The sequence below is a fragment of the Hippoglossus hippoglossus genome, chromosome 3 (assembly GCF_009819705.1).
Source record: "Hippoglossus hippoglossus isolate fHipHip1 chromosome 3, fHipHip1.pri, whole genome shotgun sequence".
Lineage (NCBI taxonomy): Eukaryota > Metazoa > Chordata > Actinopteri > Pleuronectiformes > Pleuronectidae > Hippoglossus > Hippoglossus hippoglossus.
Genome location: NC_047153.1, coordinates 24,570,021 through 24,592,668, shown reverse-complemented (window position 1 = coordinate 24,592,668; position 22,648 = coordinate 24,570,021). Strand labels below are relative to the sequence as shown.

At 41.4% G+C, this 22,648-nt stretch overlaps 2 protein-coding genes across 2 annotated transcripts; one reads left to right on the top strand and one right to left on the bottom strand.

Annotated features, from left to right (window-relative positions):
* On the bottom strand, positions 1-1,730 carry LOC117755147. The gene is made up of 2 exons (XM_034574699.1): positions 1,273-1,730; positions 1-1,223 (listed from the first exon to the last, which is right to left on the bottom strand). The coding sequence occupies exon 2, from the start codon at positions 1,098-1,100 to the stop codon at positions 57-59; it is 1,044 nt and encodes a 347-aa protein (XP_034430590.1). The 5' UTR covers positions 1,101-1,223; positions 1,273-1,730; the 3' UTR covers positions 1-56.
* Positions 1,731-4,491: 2,761 nt separating this feature from the next.
* On the top strand, positions 4,492-21,649 carry LOC117755121 (synaptotagmin-5). The gene is made up of 6 exons (XM_034574656.1): positions 4,492-4,528; positions 10,065-10,324; positions 12,437-13,440; positions 17,934-18,105; positions 19,583-19,749; positions 19,871-21,649. The coding sequence occupies exons 2-6, from the start codon at positions 10,303-10,305 to the stop codon at positions 20,018-20,020; spliced, it is 1,515 nt and encodes a 504-aa protein (XP_034430547.1). The 5' UTR covers positions 4,492-4,528; positions 10,065-10,302; the 3' UTR covers positions 20,021-21,649.
* The last annotated feature ends 999 nt before the right edge of the window (positions 21,650-22,648 follow it).

Below are 22,648 nucleotides of genomic sequence, written 5' to 3'. Positions count from 1 at the left end.
TTTACATTGAAATTGTGTGTGAATACCATAAACACACACAAACTCCCTGGACTAGATTAAATTATGTCCATTACCCACACATTAGACTCCAACACCTTGTTCATTTCGGAGCTGAAGTCAGGGTTGCTGTCGTAATGGACTGACAGCTCCAGGACACAGCCACAAGTATGGGCCACAGGTCTTCTCTGAAAACCTTGAATCTGAGTAAAATCAATAATAATTTCTTTCCCCAGGAATAGATCTGACCCTGTGCAGAACCTTAGGAACAAACACAGATGCTGCATATCAGAATTCCTCAAATATGTGGTAAGGTACTTCTGAATGTCCTTCTGGTGGACATTCATTGTCTCTGGGAAGGTGAGAGACTTAACAACTTTTCTCACAGTTGGTTGCAGGGCTTCGTATACAGTTGTAAGGTCCTGAAGGCTCAGCACCGCCGGGCTGAGTATTTTTGCCCATTGTTCAATGACGTAGGCAGGCTCTTGGAAAAGCCTTTTGTGGGCAAGCTCCTGGAGGATTTCATTGGCTGTTGGGATCCTTCTGCAGCTGTGGTTGTCCAGGATCTCAATTGATTCTTCTTGGTCAACACTGTTAAAATCTGATCTCCATGATTCAAACACTGTACGCTCAGACTCAGGCATGTATTTGAAGAAATTCTCCACTACATCGCTCTTCGCATATCCAAAGGTGGCTTGCTCTAATATGACAGGTGTGATCTTCACAGGAAGATATTTCTCCCTCGCCCATCCAAAAGCAATTATTCGACCTACACTCTCCCACTGCTGCTGTCCAAAATCATGCCTTAGAAAAGGCACTTTAAGAGCATTTCCTGTTGCGCATTGGTCATAGAATTCATTCCAGAATTCTGAGAGACAATCTCTCACAACTCCTCCATCATCATACGCCATCTCATGTGTTCCATCTGGCAGTACAAGTTGGATTTTGATGTCAACATCTTGAAGCCCATCATCACAGAAATGTGCCATGAGCTCTGGCAGTACCTGCCCTCTATGAACAACCAATACTCTCTTCACTCTTTCACTGGGTGGTGTGGTTTGTGGTGAAACAGGCAGGTGTGTCATCCAAATTCTGTTGCTCATTTTCAGAAAAGTCTCCTACAAAAACAACGTCGCTGCTCTCAAAAACATCCTCACGAACATCCTGTGTGGAATATAATACAAAGTCAATATTGTCATCACTTGTAGTGTTTCCAAGAAATATCACTTCAGGGTTGAGTGTTTCAAATGTACTAGATGGGGGTGTTGTAGAAACACTGAGAGAAGAAGTGGAGGACTGATTCTGAGAGCTCTCTTGTCTCTCCAAAGATGGAGCCAAACTTGTGCTGTGTGGACGGTTGATCGTTTTTTTCTGTGTGGTCAAATAAAACCTAAGAAGAGGGAGTTTTGTGTCAGTGTACAATTGTCCAACTGTAATTACATCGACAACTGTCACCTCTTGATAATCTTTGAGATCTAACTCAAAATCTGTTAAGGGCCCCAGACTACTTCTCCCGTCTGGAAAAAACAGTTTAATTCCTTCCTGCATCAACTCCCCTTTCTGAGCATCCTTTAAAATGTTGACTTTTCTTGTTCCACCTCCTCGTCTGGCTCTCACTTGCTTGAAAGGCTCTTTTTCATCATCAGAATGCATCCATCCTATTTCTATTTTTCTCATTGTCTTCAGAGCATTTCTTTTCTGAGATGGTTGTGAGGGCTCCCCTTGGTTTCTGCTCCTGCCTCCTTCATCACAAGGTTTTCTTTTGGCCAGTTTTTGTTTCAGTCGCTCAAAAAGCTTTGATTTTCGAGTGTTTTGGCTGTTCTCTTTCCTCTTACAAAATCCTAACACTGCTAGGCGATCACCATATGATGGCAAATAGATCTTTAATTCTTCATCTGTCATCAGCTGTATGGTGCTGGTATCAATCTAAACATGGACAAAGGAATTGTTTAAAAATGAGTAATCATGATTAGATAACCTAATCATTTTTGATAATATTTAGTTGTCTACAGTTTAATGAAACGAAAATACTAAAAAAGTTTTCAGAGACAATAATTTAGAAGCAATAAAAATTGTCATGAAAAGAACAGTTGTTTGACTCAAATATTCTGCTTTTGAAGTTAAATACCTTCTCATGCTCAAGGGTCTCTATTGTTTCCTCAGGAACATTTCTCTGTCTCAAGAAGTCACTTAGATCATCCATCCTGTGAGCATGCATTACAAGGAAAGTTATTGGAGGATATCATCATACATACATCATATATACACAACAAGAGTATTTGGCTATAGATGAGCTATATGATTTTTGCTAGGGTAGTGACATTGTAACTTTGCATTTGTACAGTGTTTTTTTCAAATCTGTGACACCACTACTGTGTTCTGCAATGCACCATGGATAATATTGATGTGAATTTCAAAGGCACCGAAACATACAGGTTGTATAACGCAAATTTAGCTTAGGTAAAAGACAGGTCACAAAATATTTGTTTGACATCTGAGGCACTGGCTCTAACTAGTTGGTTTCAGGACACACTGCTGCTGTAACTGCAGTAAAGTCTTGGTCAAATACATTTTTGTAACAGTAAGTTTCATAATCTCGGTGTAGTTTTGCCCCTCAGGAGAATCCGTACAGGTGCATGATTTCCAGGTACAGGTGACCTTTTAACTGCAATCTCTACAATTAGACAGAATATACATACATACATTACACTGTTTTGTTTTTTGTTTTTTGCTCCCAAATAGCACACACACACACTGGCCCCGGGGCTCCGCCCCGCTCACTCGCTCGGAGAGACGCAAAGTGAGATCAGAGCTCTTTTGACAGTAAAGGTTTCCTACCCCTGCACAATATGGACAATACATTGCCTCACGAACAGGGGCTTGCTTGTTAGCGCTGTTTATTCAGTTTAACAGGAAAACACGGCATGTCTCTCGCTCAGACCAGAGGAGTCATGACGCTCTAAAGACAACTTGATATTTGAGATCGTATACGGCCCCGGATACATCTGCAGTAATAAAGTTCATTATTTATTAAAATAAACCAAAAACGTTTACAGTTTAGCAAATTTTCCAAGATCACTGACGGACACCGACTTTAACAACTCCAAACTGCGGCAGCAACAACAAGCGGACGTGTCCATCACTTGTAGGTGTCCTCTGGAGATACTTCCGTTGTCGTTTTCTGTATTTGCTGCGCTCTTCTGTATTTGCTGCGCGTTTCTGTAATGTCTTGTGTTGTGTTGTGAAATTGATGAAGATGTTTTCTTACTTTGCTTGTGTTTTGTCCACTTGCATGTGTTTTCTTAAGTTGCAGTGCGTTGAGCTCTCAGGGCCACCGTAAATATATGCCTAAAGTCAATATCAGTTACTGAGCTGCAGTGCAGAGGTGTTGATGCTGAACCTCACGTCTCATTCACCAGCTTTTTATTCCTATTCCTCATCTTCAGTTTACATGGCAGTAACTGATATTTTACTAGAGAAGGAATGCTCATTTTCTCTGTTTCTCAGAATTAAAGTCTGAATATTATTCACTGCAGCTGTTTATGTTTATTTTCCTCTGATGTTAACTGCTTCACTATCACAGTCCACTTCCTCCCACCATTTACACTTTATTTCTGCTTTATATTCCTCTGCAGTACAAAGCACTATTCAATTAGAATTTAGAGCCTGTGAATACGACACCAGGAGAAAGACAACACCCTTTCTGGTATTTAATCAAACATAGTAAAACAACGTGTTCTCTTCTGACTGCAACTTAACGTTATCGCGATGTTAAAACTATTTTAGGTTTGTAAACAAAAAAAAGAAATAGTCCATACCTTTGTCTGTGAACACCCTCCTCGGTAAATGCGTTGAGTGGGCTTCAGTCAAACTGTCCAGACATGAGAATAATAGAGACGACGTTAGAAATAAGAGGAGCGACATGTTGAAGCCCTGAAGATGGAACACTGCAACAAGGGAGAGAAGCTCCACATACGAGCTGCGGCTGTGGGCGTCGATCGCTTCTCTCTAATCAGGAGGCTGCCTGTTCGATTCTAATCTGCATGCAAAAGCACACGAGAGAGGGTCATGAACTCGGGAAACACACCCGTTTATTCTCCGTCACATTTCACAACTTCTCTTTTCACAGAACCCCCTTTCCGTTAAAACCCCCTTTCAAAATAAGGATCCCTTAACAACCCGCTTACAACAGGAACTACACATCAACCCTCAACAATAAAGTCACTAAATAAAATAGCTTACAGTAGTAATAATAATAGTAATAAATACAAAAAAAGTAAAACAAATAATATGTAATAATTAGTAATTGTTCACTTCATGTGAAAAGGTCCAGTGTGTTAGATCCAGGTGACAGGGATCTATTGGCAGAAATTTAATACGAAATAATTCTGGTGATGTTTTCACTATTGTGTTTCATCTAAATTGTATGATTAGATGTTTTCTTAACCCTAGAATGGGCTCCCTACCAGTGCATCCAGCAGAGGGCAGTGTGGATTCATTGGTGAAAGTCACTTTTACCTCAGCTAAAGAAGTAAATATGCTCTTTCTGTTAATATGACCGATTAATGGTGTCACCTAAGAAATCATAAAAAAATATTTAAAATGCTGATGACGGCTCACATCAAATATGTGGTTCGACGTCCCACATCACTTAAACACACCATCTACTGTTATCAAGACATCCCAATGATTCCCTCAGTTTGTAAAGTCACATGTGATTATTACATTCTGTTTAATCCACTTATTAGATGTTATTAAGAGTATTTGGATCTCAACCGTCTCTGGGGTTCATTTAGGGGAAAAACAACAAATAAGTGTGGACACTTCTCATGGGCCTGGCGGAAATACTGATATTATATCTTCAGTTAAAATCAGAACATGAACACTGATCTTGTGTATTCTTGAGCTTGTGGCACGATTTGCCCAAAACTTAGTGAGTATGTTGCTCAAATCCATCCGTGTGTGTGTGTGTGTGTGTGTGTGTGTGTGCGCGCGCGCTCGCGTGTGTGCGCGTGTGTGTGTGTGTGTGTGTTCTTTCATCGAGCAGCCTGAACTACACTGCAGCTCTGACTGGAAGTTTTCCATGAATACAGTGGATGCTGCAGCACATGTGCAGAAAGCTCACTGCAGTAAATAATCAGAGGTGACAGAGCTGCGTCCACCAACTCTCATGACACTCCATGGACAAGAACAAAAGGAGTTTATTAAACCAGTTATCTAGTCTTACTCATAAGGATTGAATCAGACCAACACAGCAGTGGATGCTGACTCTGGGTGAAGATGCTCAAATCATGTGAGTGAACCGTTGCAAGTGCAAGATATTCAGAAAAGACTTTATTCCTGCAGATCATTCATTTCCTTTCCTGCGATGTAAAGTAGATTACAATTCAAGTATTTGTCTGCTTATTCACAGATTTTGGACTTGGAGTGGGATTTGACAAATGAAGAGTAATGGGGCCAGAGTCCAGTTGTTTGTGGCTCCAGGTAAATGATCCAGAAAGCGATCATTTCTGAATAACTTTTATTATTATTAAACTTGATATTGAGAAGTGTATGGTCATGATGGACTTGTTAAGTGTTGTTTTTTTTATTTATGTTTTATCTTAGACTCTGACATTTATAAAACCAAAGTCCACTTTAAATTCAAAGCTAATCAAAAGGACAAACTACATGTACCTCATCTGTACAAACGGGTTATTTTTGTCACCTAATTTGATCACGACCTTCCCACAGATATTTTCCTACAGTAGACGATGCCTTGCGCAGCGGAGGAGGAGGAGCCCGACCATCCTGTGTGGCAGCTGGTCGTCTCTTTCTGCTGTAAGGGAATGATCGAAGGCATCATAGTGCTGCTGCTGCTGTGGCTCCTCATCCAGGTCCTCTTCATCAAAAATTTGGAAGGTAGTGACACTTTAATAAATGCAAGTGTTGGTGTGGAGGTAGAGAGGGTCATCCACTAAGGTCAGTTGTTTGAATCCCTGGCCCCTCCAATTTGCCAAAGTATTTTGGCAAGACACTCAACCCCAAATTGCCACTGAAGGCAGTGTGTAGGTCAACAGTGATTAAACCGCAATGCACAATGTGATTGCTTAATTTCTGTCGGTCTAGTGGCCACAGAAAGTTGTATTTGTCGTTACAGTCCATGTCAGTGTGTGTTGGAGGGAGGAGAGGTGAGGAAAGTTGATATTACTGACAATCTATCGAGCTGTTTCTTTGCAGGACAAATGCAAATATCTACTGTAAATGTGATCTACAGTGTACAGCAACTAGTTCTACGACTGACACACAACCACTCTGAAAAATGAAAACAATCTAGAACATTTGAAAAACTAGAAGCACAGTTTCTTCGGAACTTGATAAGTAGATTCTGTTTTATAGAAATAATAATCAGCACGTTGGAGAAGAAATTATAGTTAAACTACTTCCAAACAAACAAATGATTGAACAAACAAACTGTGGCTCTGGTAACAGTGTAATGAACACTGACACTGATCAAACTTCCTGCTGGGAAGGAAAGATATTTTACAGGGAAATTAAGGTTATATAACCTTTGCAAGAGCAAGAACTTTAATATGATCCTTTCAATTCAATCCGGTGAAGCCAGGAGAGTTTCAACAGGGAGACTTAGCTTGTATGGTTCCTCCAGGACAGAGGGGATCACGTTCCAATCCGAGCAGGTTAAATGGGTTTTTACCGACAATGTAAGACCTTGTCGTCTTTGGGTAAATGTCTGTATACACAACCCAAGCCTGTTATTACGGCTGTATCATAGTTATTCTGAGATATCAATACATACAGAGGTCTGGCGTTAACCTCCAGAAGCATCCGTGAAATCTATCTTGAAAGGTTTGCTGTGATTTCTGAAGCTCAACCCACTGATGGGGGCTCATTCATCTAGATTGAAACCAGTGGATATCTGACCCGCCTAAGCAAAAGCAAAAAAAAAGGGAGTGACCTGGGGTGGTGTTTGGTTTAATCTGGAGCGACATACGTCTTATAGATATATGAGCCCTTTTGGCCCGGGGACAGCCATATTTATAGCATAACACAGCCCAGGCTTCATGTATAGTCACTGTTTGCCAACAAGGGTGTTATTCCACTTCATGTTCACAGGCTCTAAGGACGTACTTTGTTTTTTTGCCTCAACAGGTTGAAGAACATGACAGGGTGTTGAGACCAAGTCATTTCATCTCCTATTTAAAGCTGAAAATACTGAAGCTTCTGCGTCTTCCTCTATGTTCACCAGCTAGTTGCTAAATTTATCTCTCTTTTTTGTTGGTGGTGGAAATAAGGTTGATGAAAATGGAGGTGTGGCCCAGAAAATAAGAAAAATGACAAAAGTAGACATAATATGTTAAATCTTTCCTATACATTCAAAAATTAATATGATTTTCCACCTCTCCAACCTTGATTCTATGTGTCACAAGTTGCAGTGCACATACAGACCTACAGCCTTTGGCTGTCCCAAGCTCAGACTATGAACCAATATTAGTCTGACACATGGGAACCTAAAATATATACTATTTGTAAAGGAAAAATACAAACATTACAATTTTTTCATCAAAGTGTAAAAGTGTTTTAGTGTCAAACTACAGGAACATAATCAACTTCTAGTTCCCACAGGGGAGAGGTCGAAAGCTCCAGAGCTGGGGTCTCCTCACACCCGTACCCTTTTTGTGTTTTTATTTATGTCATGCACTCAGAATTTCCATCGTGTTGCACTTTGTTTTGGACTTTTAGATTTTGAATTTCAGATTGGCACCTCTTTTTGCACTGAGTTTTTCATTTCCTGTTTTATTTTGAAATGTCTTTCCTTGTGTGCCTCTTGCTTCACTTCCTATCTATTTCCTGTTCCCCTCTCGTCTGTGCACCTGTCCTCATGTGTCTCACCTGTGTGGCCTCCCCTGGGTTTCCCTTTGTGTTTGTCAGGTCCTCAGTTCAGTCCTGTTTCGTTCATGTTCCTCCTCCTGAGGTTTTTCTCATGTTTTACTGCCTGTGAGTTTTAAGTTTTCAGTGCTGGCCAATCACCTCCAAAAGACTGTAAGTGTGTTTGATTCAATTCTCCTTTCATTCTACCTTGTTGTGTGCCTGGCAGTGTCTTCATTTAGGTCCTCACCTGTTTCTACACGTGACACCACTGAGCTTCAAGCTCTTAGTCTGAGATCCTTCGAGATCCTGGTTCATGTGTACGGCTTTTCAATCTTCTGCGGGTGCTAATAGACAAATATAAATAATGAGGTAAACTCATTGTGTTAAATACTTAAATCACTGTTGTGCTTTTCAGCAAGAGATCCAGATCTTGTGTTAAGTTACTATTTATGGATATTATATATATATATATACAGTATATATATATATATATAATCTGTAAATAAGCACTTTGAAGATCCATTCAGCATTAACAATTTGTACCAAGCCATTTATGTAAATTTAAAAAATCCCCATTAAGATGACTGATAATGATATTTAAATACTGTGATGATGATAGTTACTTTTCTCAAAAAAACTCATTTTGTGTTATGCTTTATAAAAAATACACCTACTTTTCATTCGAAGCTCTCTGTAAACCACACTCCACATTTTATAAATGAAAAGCTTAACGGAGGAAAAGAGCCAGTGTGTGTTAACACATGTCGCCTATAGGCAGGTCGTTCCCTTCTGCAGCAGTAAGACAGTACAATCAGCTCTGCTCCCAGTAGAACTACACACACCCATTATGGACTGCCCTTTAATTCTGGTTTCACTCTCTTAACTGTGCAATATTCATTCTGTCTGTGCAATACATTGGCTCATGTGCAATCCATTCACTACACATTCTCACACTGCACATATTGTGTTCTTTTTTTACACTGTATATACAGTAATTCTTTTTATTCCATTTAAATTTCCTTACACTTAAGTATTGCATGTTACTTATTATTACTTACATACTATTTCCGACTCTTGCTGCTGTAATATTGCAAATTTCCCCATTGTGGGACTAATAAAGGATTATCTTATCTTATCTTATCTTATCTTTGTGTATATAGTGAGGAGTGAGTCAACCTCTTTCTGTTATACAACCTTGTGGTGAATGTGTAGGAGGCAGATCCACGACAGTGATTTAGACCTGCACGCACTACATAATGGGCATTTTTAATTGTTAACTATTTATTGTAGATTCAACTTGTGTCTTTTGATTTACTGCATAATGTTGAAATCGATAAAATCCTTATAATGGGGAAAATAAAGCCCCAGAGACACATAGTTGTTAATAGCAACTGCACCTTTGGTCCATGGCACACATGAAAAGGGCCATTTTTGGTACCTAACTATTTTAATATAAATATTCTTTATAAATATTCTTTTATAATTTGAACATTGAAAAACTAAATTGTGTGTATATAGTAGCCTGAGTATGCAGCCTATGTACAACATGAGCAGGGTATGCGTCACCTCTCGGTTGCTTTTCTAACTGAGCCCCATTTGTCCCTGGCGGCTGTGTCGGCTGTGTGTGATTGCTGTGTGATAAAGTGATGCACAATGTGTGAATGGAAAAACTGCACTGTGTCATCAAGACTAGAAAAGTGCTACATTAATATAGACCATTTACCATTTGGATAGGGGGGCGCAGGATGTTTGTTATTGTAATTAGACGGCTCTTTAGTTATAATGATTCTGCTGTGACCAGAAACAACATTATGGTATTTTTGCCTGTAGGCAACCACCTACGTCACAGACATCAAAATGCAAACCTAAGTGTGTACTCTGAGATAATGTTGAGGCAGCTCTCCCCGACAAGGCGGTCAGCTGACAACAACCGCAGCAGACGTGCCACCAGATTAGTTAATCTGTCGCGTCTGTCACATGACTCTCACCTTGCAGGTTCTTGACAGCCTTCCTTTCCTGTCGCCCTCCTGCCAAACGCTTTGCCTAAATGTATCTATGTCATTTCAATTTGCTGGAGAAGTAATTTCATTTCATTATTTGATTTGATTTAAAATTCAATTTTTTCCCTGTGACAGGTGTCCATCAGTTGTTTGGCATTTCAGTTTGGTAATCATTTATCTACCATGACTCTTATATAGGACCTGTAGACCTAATTACAGTAATAAAGTGACGGGGCTCCACATGCAGCGCTGGTAGGTTGATCTGTTGAGCAGTGCAGCCTCTCTGCCTCCCTGCCACTGTGAAACAAAAGCCCAGTCACCCGATGAAGCTATTGGCTGGAAGGCTTCAGGTCCCTGCGCACTGGCGGTGGAGCACTCTCATAAACAGCACTCACACTGACTCAACTCCACACAACATATCAAACTGTGAGGGGCCATGTCGCAGTACACTCTGGGAGGTAGGAAGCCTTAAATCTTCTAGTGCCTGTGTGTTTCTTACTTTTACTCCTTTTGTCTTCATCTGTAATCTCATATTTTTCTTGTTTGGTTTAAAATTGTTGCTTTTATTGTGGAGCCTGCACCTGCATTTTACTGCAGGAAAAAAAAATCAGCTATTAGTACCTGGCAGAGATTTTATTAAGGAATCATAATGGTGCTAATTTGTCCTGTAAAAGTGGTAGGGGGCAGTTAGAGAAGCACATGCACTGTCAAGTGAGGCTTTTGCGGCTCACATGGAAGGTGTCCCCAGTCCTGTTTGCTTTAGATAACTTTGTATGAACAAGGACCAAGAGTTATGTCGACAAACAAAACTGATTATTTTAGCCCGAGGTTAGAATCGGCTCCGCACTGCAGTGTGTTCTCCCGTGTTGTTATTACTGCATGCATGATTAAAGTTTACCAGCAGCCGTGTGCACAGAAAACAGACACATCCCTCTGTGTTAGATGCTGAATTTGCTCCGCTCGTGTTTCATCATTACCTCATTTGGCCTGCGACCATCAGAGTCCAGTGGCTGGTCAGTCTGACTCATATTTTAGAGTGACCCCCCCTTTCTTTCTCCTCCTCTAACATCCACTGCAGCAGTCAGCCCAATCTGTACTTTCATCTCTTAGAGAAGGCTGAGGCGCTGCCTGCCCCTGCACACACTGTTGAAAGAGGCTGAGGTGGATCGGCACTGACAGTGATAGCAGCAACACTTGCTTTGATAGTGATCTAATCATTTAAGGATGCACCTCCTGCAGTGTGCTTTGACTGTCTGATGAGCCTCTTGTGATGATGTGCAGATTCACATATGGCTTTTATTAACGTCGCATCCTCAGTGTTTAGCTCAATAAATCTGTTCCTATCAATGATGTGCTGCACTCAAATGAATATAGCTTATAACTTAGGCTTATTAATGAGTAAAAAACATACCATTCCTCCCCTTATCTATATATGGATGTATACTATTTAAACCTCAAAACATTAGGTTTTCTCATTAAATGGTTGTCGTTCTAATTGTTGGTTGTTTGCCTCACTAAGGTCACAGGCTGAAGCTCACAGCTCTCTGACCTTGTTTTCACCACTGTCCTCCAGTGTGTGTGTGGTGGATGAGTCATCTCAATACACCCTGAATGTCTGACATTACATGAGCGTCAGGGTCCAGCGTCAACAGCTTCAGTCTCTGTACCTCCGTCATGATATCACGCAGAAAAGTAATCAAATGCCTACAACCAATGATATTCACGATTTCATGGTAGTTACATATTACAAGCAGTATGTCAGGATATTTGAATAAAATGGTACGCAAGTGTATTGTTGGTGTGTAATAAAATGTCTATCCAACTTTTACTGATACAGAAAAAACTGAGATTAGACCACACACACATGCACAAGCAAACACACATACAGTGGCGAAACAATCTGCAGTTTCTCAAACTTTCTGTTCTGCTTCTTCTAATGTTTTTGGAGGTCCAGTTCTATTTTGGAGGAAACACACAAACATGGAGGAAACACACAAACATTTGCACATCTATCCATACAAGGACAGTGCATTGACTTCCATTCATTGTGAACAGCCTAACCAAAACTTTATTCTTAACCTTAACCATGACCAATGAATGCCTAATATTAACCTAACAACAATTCACTCAGTTCACTCAATTCATTCAGACATGAAGTTTTGCCTCATTAGGCAGAGCTTTGTTTAATGTTGAGGCTGGCCCTAAGAAGGCAACAAAAACCAGTGTACGTACGCAGGCACACACACACGCACACACACACACACGCACACACACACACACACACACACACACACAATTTGATTGCCGAGGAAATTGATACCAAGGCATTTCATATTCTCTGCTCCTGCTTCGGATCAAAACAGCGACTCTGACAATATAATTTATAAAATTATGATTATGACTCCAGGACATTTCCTCTTTAATCTCATCAAGGATGCAGAGTGTAGACACAACAAGATAATGTTTAGAGTCAGATGACCTCAGATCTTTTGTAATTACTTTTTTCTGCTCAGCTTGTGATGATCTGACCAACTTTATCTCTCTTTCCTTGTTTTCCTCTATCTCTATAGTTCACCTGCAGATTCTGCTGGCTGTGGGTCTGGCCGTGTTCTGCTACTGTCTGGTTCTCGGTTGCGTCCTTTGCTGTCGCAGGAGGAAGAGTGTTTCATCGGAGGACAAGGAGGCAGTTTTCCTGTCTCCTCATCCTGCTGAGAGGGTGACTGTAACATTGACTCCATCTCCATGCACGCAGCCTGTTAAGCAGCAGTATGAGGAGCTGGATGGAGACGTGTTGGAGTTTCCTTCCTCTAAGAGCAGCTCTTCTCCCTCTAAGGATGACGTCACTGCTCTGCCCTTTGACCCCAGCCCCACCAGATCAACTGAGCTGGTGCAGTCTCGTGGATCTTCTTACCCAATACGGCGCCTCAGCTCCCCGGCTGTTCCCTGCTTACCCAGAAAACCTCAGAGTCACGGCAGAGCCTCTCTGCCCTCCCTCACTAAGCTGAGTCTGGTGTCCAAATCTTGTCGGGCTATGGGTCGGCGAAGCACAGTGAGCAGTGAAAGTTTTCTTTACAGCGAGAGCAGTCGACTGACTGCTGGTGCTGCCGCAGCCCCCACCCTGCAGGGGCAGCATTGTCTATCACAGTACGGCTCTAACTCTCTCTCCATCCCCACAAAGCCGGCTCTCCTCCTGCACTTCTCCCTGCTCTTCTCCTCCGCCTGCGGCACCCTGGTCGTCAGCATCCTGGGGCTCTCAGGGGCCAGTCGAAGACGCAGTGGGGTGTTTGTTCGAGCCAGCCTCCCTCCCCTCTGCCCCTCCCCTCAGCAGACAGCCTCTCGGCGCCGCAGCCTCGGCCCAGACCTCCACAGTCAGAGCTTTGTGCTGCAGGTGGGCTCTGTAGAGGAGCTGCGCACCTGCACCCTGAGACTGGCCGTCTACAGCAGGGACTTCTCAGGCCTAAGAGAGGCTGCCCTGGGGGCGGTGGAGCTGCCCTGTGAGGAGATGGACTGGGAGCCTGACGTCACCACCACTCACACCAGGCAGCTCAGCCCGACTAAAAGCAAGCTGAAAAAGGTAAAATGGTGATTGTATTTAATGATTTGATGTGTTAAAAACTGCATAAAATAAGCAAACAATCAAAAGGTCAATGAAAAACAGTCCAAACACGGCGGATTTCAGCGTGAGGGTCCTCCGACTCTTACCCAAACTCACCCCATCAGCATCTGGGCTGTCAAACCACTGCAGTGTCTGCACAGTCAAGTAGAAGAGCTGACAGGCAGAATCCAAAAACCCACATAACTTGATGCCTTAACCAGATCTACACCAAAGCCTTATTGATTAAATACAACTTGACCAAAGTTAATGGGCAACTTGTAATCAGAGCTTGAAATCATTACGGCGATGGCCAGACACAGTTCATTAGAATGGGTTGAAACTCAAAATGCAAGATGCTTTACAGGAGTTTGATATTCATCCATCAGCCGCACAGCTTCATCCTCGAAGGTCACATCTCTACACAGAAGCAGCCTGGAGGACCAACAGGTTTGAACCTTCTTGTTGTGAGGCAACACTGCTGACCACTGCTGCACCACCCATGTGCAACTGGTTAGCTTAGCTTAGCATACAGGCTGGAAACAGGGAAACATCCTGGTTCTGTTCAAAGGTGCCTACCACCACATATGAGCCTCAGTAAATAATGTCATGTCTCACTTGTTTAATCCTATTTGTGTTTACACATGGAGTAACGTGCTGGAACATTAGTTGGCTGTGAACAGTGATTTCCTGAAGCATGTTAAACTAGATTGACTGCAATCAAAGTCAAACACAAACACAAAACAAAGAGCTAAGACGTGGACATGTTGGGTCCTTGAGTTTTCCATGCGTCCCAGAATAAACTAGAGCACTGTGGACTTTCTGTGTGTCTGATGGGGGGGTCTTTGGGATTATTACTCCTATTACTACGCTTCTGGGTGACTGACCTCTCTTCCTGTTCTTAATGTGTGTACTATGTTGTTTCTTTAAAAAATCTTTTGAACAAAGTTGACATTTTCAGTTGATTTAACAGATAGATAAACTACACACGCAGGCCTATAAATAGCACATAATCATGTTTTATCCATGAAGGAATGTAGCATCTAATCAGTTCTCCCATTAGCCACTTTTCCACTGATGTTTGTCATGGAGACATGGTTGTTAGTGGCTGCAGAGCAAACAAGCAGAGTGCAGCGAATTGGCAGCGTGCCCACGCCGTGCCCTCTGCGGCTCTGTTGAAACACTGCCAGAGGGTATTAATAACAGACCTTTAATGGGAGGGGGTCCTGATGTTTCACTAGACATTGGTCAGTCAGTCAACGTTCATGTGTGCTTGGTGAGAGGGCCAGAATTATGTCTACCATTTTACAGTAATGTGTAAATTTGTGTCCAGTGCACACACCTCCACCCCTATGTTCCCTACCTTCCACACACACCCAGCATCACCTTCCTCATCCTCAGTGAGAGTGTGTCACTGTGTGGATGTGGAGCAGGAGGTTTGCTGTGAAAGAGCGCGGGTTGCTTAGCAAACCGGATAATTGTTTAAAGAGTGGGTGAGTGTATGGAGGCTGTGCAGTAGTGACTCCATCTTTTAATATATAGCCACTTCCTGGATTCATAGGAAAACACCAGGTTTTGTAACCTGTGTAAATGGACCAGCTGAACAGTATTTCTGTTTATTCATGTGCGTCACGTCTCATTTCAGTATTTCATGGGAACAGGGGGCGTTGGCATTACTGCAGTCTCAGCTCAAAAGGAGCTGGATCACAACCTCACTGCCATTGATTGTCAGGACGGTCGGCATTGAATTGTCCACCAACTTCAGCTTTTTATTATGAGCCAAAGATAATGTGATTAACATTTGGAATACATAAAAATATAAATTACTGTAAAATCTTGAATCCAGCTACACTGGCGATAGAACGAGGAAAAGGTGAATCAGTGTAGTCTTATGTTCCCTGGGTCTGGGAAGAACCCTTTACATTTTCGTTAACATTGTGATATACAGTAGGTCACTAATAATTCATGGATTTTGATAGGAACAATTCAGGTGGAGTCTAATGCGTGCAATTTGGTGCAGATCCAAATAAAATTCTGGATTGAGTGAATTTTAAAGTGGTTGTGTAATGAGGCCTTGACATATAGGACTGTTACGTTTATATTTGAGTTTATAACATAGGTTTCAGTCACCATCACTATTTCACTGTTTTGTAAGCAGGTGGCAGTGACCTTGAAGTTATATCTGTGACTGAAAGGTTTGCATCTGGAGAAAGTCTGAAAGGAACATTTGAATGGACGCATTATACCACTGTATGCTAAGCTGCTTAGCTGCTGCAGTGCCTGATAGACGGGGACTGTGGGCATAAGAAAAGAGCAGCGGTATATTGAGCAGCTCGTATAAATCAGTGTGAATGTTCAGTCAGCGATTCCTAAATAAATGAAGGTTAAATGAAGTAAAACCCCAGGGAGAACTTTGTCAGCATTACCATGTTTTCCCCTGTGGAGGTTACTGGATGACTCATAATCAGTCTGCTGGGTCCAGTTATGTAACCCAAGATATCTAGAGGGAACAGGGTTACCAGATAATAACAGCAGAACATACTTCTACAGTCCCATTAAAAATAAGTTTCACTTCCAGCTGTGTCGTGCCTGAGGATACGCTCACAATATTAGACAGTTTCTTCCATTTTTATATATTCACATTTGATATAAAGAAGAATGTTTTGGTCGAACAGCGAGATACCACGTTATAGTCTCAAATCTTGTAGCGATAGGGATGCATTACAGTTCTGTGCCGGGTTTGGAAATACGTGACTTTTTTCATTTTCGGCAATATCGTATCAAATCACCATCTCTGCTGCCTCCCACAAAACACTGGTGTACATTATGTGTAGAGAAAGCCTTCACAGCACTGACGGCATGGTGAGCAAATGTCTTAATGTGTACCTTCTCCTCAAAGGAGGTCAGAAAGGTTTTAGTTTCTTAAATGTTAGCAATGTTAAATGTATGCACCAAATCTGAGCTGTCCCTGCAAAAAGGAGTATTACAATCGCCCCACTTTACAGAGGCCATGTGTCACTACTGTTTTGGAAAAATATATCTAAACCTTGGCTCATCTCACCAAACCAGTGATGTGTCTTCTCTGTCTGTCCCCAAGACAGTTGGTGTATTCTCACAGAGATATTATGTACCTTCCTCCAGTTGTGATCTGGTTTCCTAATTCTGCCTTGGTTTCTACAAATACTCAGAGGTGGGAAGTATCAGTACTGGAATATTTATTGTTCTGACGACTTTTTATTTTTACTCGTACATTTTAACCTAAGTAGTTATCATCCTTACATTTTCAAAACAGACTTGCTACTGTTGCTTTAATGCATTTTTTAAAATTTTGCATCATTGAGCGCTGCCTTCCCAACATCAAGACAGATTTCAAACTAAATAAACAAAAACACAACATGTATATCGATCAGAAAAAGACGTATTAGGACAAAACAGACGAGAGAGGGAGAATCTACCGCTGAAGAGAGACGTAGCACATATGTGACAAATGATCTTAAATAAGTGAGCTTCCTCTCACTTTACTGCAATCCTTGGTTAGAGAGGCCCCCAAAAATAAGACACTGCATACAAAATAGACCTCAACAATAAAATGTTCCATTACAATTGGGAAGCTGCATCCATAAGCAGCCTGTACGTGAGCAGTACCAGCTCAAAACTCAGGCAACTTCAAACTTTCCTGAAAAACCAATCTCTATCTGCAGCTTTAAGGTTTGTTTAGAGGTGTGTGTGTGTGTGTGTGTGTGTGTGTGTGTGTGTGTGTGTGTGTGTGTGTGTGTGTGTGTGTGTGTGTGTGTGTGTGTGTGTGTGTGTGTGCGTGCATGCGCGTGCGTGTGCGCGCACAGAATAGCATCTCCTCCTTTAAAAGGCAGTGCAAGTGTGAGTGATGGTCTCTGAGGCGAAGGGCAAGTGACAGACAGTCAGTGAAGCGGAACTCACTTGTTGGGTGAAATTGCCTTCACACTCTCAGCGAGTCGCCGGCGGGCCGACACTCAGCCAGCTGACAGACTGTGACTCACCGGATGCATCACAATGCAAGCTAATGAGAACTGACATCAAATCAGAAATTACTATTTCTGTCTATATAAATATAATATAATAAATGTCTATTATGTATGACGGGTGGTCACGTCAGAGACAAAACCTACCTACTTACCCTGATGATGACGAATCAGCTGTAAGGGATTGAAAATGTGATGCAGATTAAATCCAGCAGGTTAATCCAAAATACCTCGTGATTAAAAAACAGATGATATTGTGGAAAAATCCTTAAAATGAGAATACTTTACAGAACTGTAGAAACATTTTGACGAGCATATAGAGCACTTTACGGACATTACTTGCTCTACTCTCTTGTTCTTTTCCCCACTGGATGAAGGGAATATCTGCTCGGTGAAAGAAGACTTCCCCCTCTCTTGCTAAATCTCTCACATTTTCTTTCCTTTTCTGTCACCTTTTTGTCTCCTTCCCACCCTCAGAGTGCGAGTTCTCTAGAGGCGTTGGGCCACAGGAAGAGCTCGGTGGGTGTGCCGAGGGCTTTGGGCCAACTGTTCATCCTGCTGCAGTACCAGACGCTGGCCCAGCGCATCAAGGTGATGGTCCGAAAGGCTGAGAATCTGGCCAAGCTCACACGGATCCCAGGAGCTCCAGGTGAACACCTCATACGCAATAAAATAGGCTCTTATGTGATTCACCCACAAGACAACCTGCTGCACCATTCCTCAGATTAAAAAGGCACATTAGGCCTAAATGGTTCCTCCTCTGTGGTCCGGGTATGGTTACGTTTAAGTGGTTAAAATTACTTGGATATTGTTATGGAAAGAGTGTGGTCATGGTTGAGAAAGAACCATTGTTGACTATTGGAAGCAGATGGGGTGTGAACAAGCATGATGTGTGAAAGTTGGACACCTTTTCTACTAGTGAAAAAACCCACTAACACCCACTAACATCTGGCTTTAGTCTGCAATGGGAATGAATACAATCAGCATTCACTCTGGGGTCAAATGACTCTGCATTTTGGCACACAGCGAGGAGAGAGTGCTTCAATTTTCAATGCATTTGTGCATCAAACATGATGCACGGGGGGGGGGGTGGAAACAGAGAGGCAAACTCCTCTACTGGCAATGGGAAAGGAGTCAATCGCCTTAATAAGTGCGTTTACCCGTGTTTAAAAAAAAACTGCATTTACCTGGTAATTTTAGTATAAAAGACACAACTTTAGCCGAACCCTTCACTCAGAGCTGCTCCCTCTGTGGTTTTCTGGTGAGACAACATCAAATGATTATGCTTTTTTCTGAGAAACAAAATTATTCTTCAAATAAACTAAAGAGTGTGCTTCTCTGAGATAGAACTGTCACTATTCACACTACCACAAGAGGTCACATTATAATTCATCGAGCAGTTACAAGTTCTTTAACTTCACTTTTTGGATATTATTATATTATATTATTATGTTATTTATTTTAATGTATTAGTATACATTGTATTAGCATTAGTATATTTAAGATTAGTAAGCTGGTACTTTAAGTTGCACTGCACATAAACACTTGTAAACAGCTTGTCGGTATTCTCCTGTGTTTCTCCAGCAACAGTCACTCCGACCGGATCCGTGATTGGTTTGTAGTGTAATCAGATTAGGAACTGATCGGGCCAGTGTCATTTCCCCTCCTGTCTGCATCACATCTCACTGCGTCTGATTTAAAGGCTCAGCTGTGATGATGCTGCTGAAGAGAGGAGGGAACAGGAGCTCCTGTAAAAACAAAACAACTGTGATGATTTAGTTTCACACTCCTGACCTGACAGTTTGAGGCTATGTGGTCCGTTGTGTGTTCCTTGTGAATTTCAATGGTTCGTAAAACTTGTGTAAACAAGTGCTGTCTGCAGAGGCGGGATTCTTATCTGACAGTGGCACATTGTTTTTTTCATTTCTGCAAATCCAATTAACATGCAAGAATGGATTTACAGGGGAAATTGTATTTTGCAAGTGATGATGCTGATTTACAACAGTGATAGTGGAGAGGTTTATGAGGGTTTAGATCAACATGGGTAAACCATTTATTTCCTAAAAAAGAAAAACAATTATATAAATAGATAAAATCATGACTGTGGATGTGATTGTTTTCCACAGACCACTACGTTGTCATCAACCTGCGTCAGGATGGGAAAGTCATTGCTACCAAGGAGACCAAAGGAGTCAGTGGTCCAAGCCCCGTGTGGAACGCTCCGTTTCTGTTTGACCTGCCCTCTGGGGACGTCACTCAGTTGCCATTGATCCTTGAATTCATTATCATGCAGGTACCCCGGTCTACATCCTTTTCATACAGAAAACAGACATGCAGCTCTGTGTTAATATGCTGCAAATGAATATCTCCTTATTTCTGTCATTTTGAATGCAGTTATCTCTGTGTATCTACAGGGCCGCCTCTACACTAAGAGCAGCATTTTGGGTTGTGTGCTGATTGGCAGAGATGCTTCAGAGGCGGGACAGGGACACTGGAAGGAGATGTGCAGTCGGGGGCAAATAGAAACGGCTCGCTGGCACGCCATCCAATCAGATATGCTGTAGGGCCGATGAACTGAAGGTTTCTCTGCTGCCTAGTGAGTTTCCCAGGGTTGGAGTTATTTGCACACAGGAATCAGACTGTATATAAAGATGGACGACATGGCAGCTCCCCAAAAGTGAAGCCAAAGCGTCTCTGTCGTCACCTGGTGGTTGACTGCAGTATAGGACCTCCATAGTAAATGATGGTACATGGATCAAAATTAATCAAATTTGAAAGATGATTTCTATCATTTTAGTTCTTATTAAACTGCTTAATGTAAAAATGTTTTTTTTATTTTATTTTTATCAGTAAGTTTAATTTGTTCTTTGATGCTGTAAAAGTGGGCTGAAACGTCCTGAATTACAGCTGACACAGATTTGTGATTGGCCGTTTTAATGGGACCTCGCTACCCTGGCTCCACCCCACGATAGTGGGTGGAAGTGGGGACATGTCGTCCATCTTTATTTACAGTCTATTGTAGTATTAACATGTGACTTGGATCTAATTTCCGCCCCCCCCCCCCCCCTGTTTTCAAGGTCTTTATTTTAGTCTGTTTTTTAGCTATGTTGTGTTTTTTTTGGTAGCTACCCTAGGCTAACTTTGTTTTTAATGTTATTTATAAACATATGACGTGTATTACTGTAACTAGTGTGTTTTCAGGAGAAACAATATCCAGATGGTCCATGTATCTATAGGGCTGTAGAGGAAGAAGCACTGACCACTAGAAGGTGCGAGGAGGGAGCAGCAGCAGTTTTCTCCATATCAACACTATTCTGCATCCCTGCATTGCCTTTGTGATGATTTCCACTGTGACTTCTTAAAACTGTAGTCTATGAAGTGTACTATTCTGGATGTACTGGATGCAGTCTTTGCTAATGTTGTAGTCATGTTTATATTATGTCCAGAGCCAAAACAAATTTTAGTGTGCAATAGAAGTTGTTGGATTTTCTGACATTTGTTGAGTTACGGTGCATTTATGTTGCCACTCTGCCTGTGGTTTGATGTGGTGTATTAATGTGCCAGTATTTGTCCACCTCCCCTTACTAGTAACCTGAATTCACATTCCATGCAGAATCAATGTTTTATTTTGTGCCAAGACAAAAGGGATATAAATGGGTCAAAAGTAACTAATTATCCCTCATATTCAGTCAATTGATGCCAAAACAACACACATAGACACATTTCATTTCAGAAAAAGGTTCTATTTAATCACTGAGAATAGAAATATTACTTTTTTGTATTCTTTTTTAGACCTGAAACAAATATAGAGTTTCCTTCAGAGCACTACATTGATGTATGTCTGGTATCCTGAAGCATTAAAAGGAGATCCCACACTAAAGATGTGGAAAATATCTTCATTATTCATTCTTCATTATTATGTGACACCCTTTCAAGCATAACCAGAATAGAAGGTTGGGTTTAAAAAATCATGTTTTACCATTTATTTGGCAGGTGTCACATATTTTTTAATATTAACCCTTAACATTCTTTTTGTTTCTAGAAAGAAATTGCTGTGTTTCTATGTATTGAATATTGAACATGTTGATGCCTGCCTGTGGCATGTATTGTCTCAACTGTACATGAATGTCCTTGCTTATGAGAGAGAATCATTTCAGAGAATTTGAAATAAATAATTATATTATTAAAAGATATTTTGTCGAGTGTGTGAGACAATTAATATTTTATTAGAGATATTTATCCAAGTTAATATACTGGATACATTGCTCTCAATAGCACTAATGAACTAGGGATATTTTTAGTTATTTTGACATGTAACAGTACGAGAAGCATAGGTGTAGACAAATGATGGCTGAATTCCATTTAGCTTTTCCATTAAGTTTAAGGGTACAGTTACTGTGAATGCTGGCTCGCTGTCACATCGTCATGGCCTGTCGTCATGGGAGACTTACTGCATATGAAACACAGCCATAACATATAAAATACATGTTAAGTAGGAAAATGATGACTCCCAATTTCAAGGCCTGTTTCATATACTGGCTTTGAGTTTCAACATGTATGTTATTAACGTGCTTCTTCTATTTACTTTCTGAAAAAGGTCTTTTACAGAGCTATGTAATTTAACAAAATGTATATTTGATAAAGCTCATGTGGTCATTTTATGCATTATAAAGCTCTGGGAGAGTCCTAAACCTTGCTAACAGCTGTATAGCTCCAGTCATTTCATTTAATGGTGGTGGTTCCACTGTTCCAACTTGGCATCACAGCTTGTTGTGTGACCACACTAACCGAAACCACAGCGAGGTCAATGAGGAGCAAATTTTATGGTATTTGAGTTCCCAGAATCCTCAGAAGTGAAATAGTGGAAGAACAGCCTCTAAATATAAATGTCTGGCCTGGGCCAATGTAGAATAAGTTATTAGTTAGCAAAAATGGCTCGATAATGTGTCAGTGTAGCAGTGGGCATGTTGAAAGTACGGTCCGGCTATAGCTACTCTAAAGACTAATGCCCTGTCCCAATTCCTCTCCCGTGGCCCAACCCTGTGATATGAAGTGCCCTTCACTGGGATTGTCCCCTCCGAACAGAGCCACAAGGGAGAGGGCCAGAAAATCTTCACGTGACAACTGCAGGACAGACAGGACAGATTGATTAATGCACATTCAGTCAGTGTGTTTACATCGGTTATTTCAAT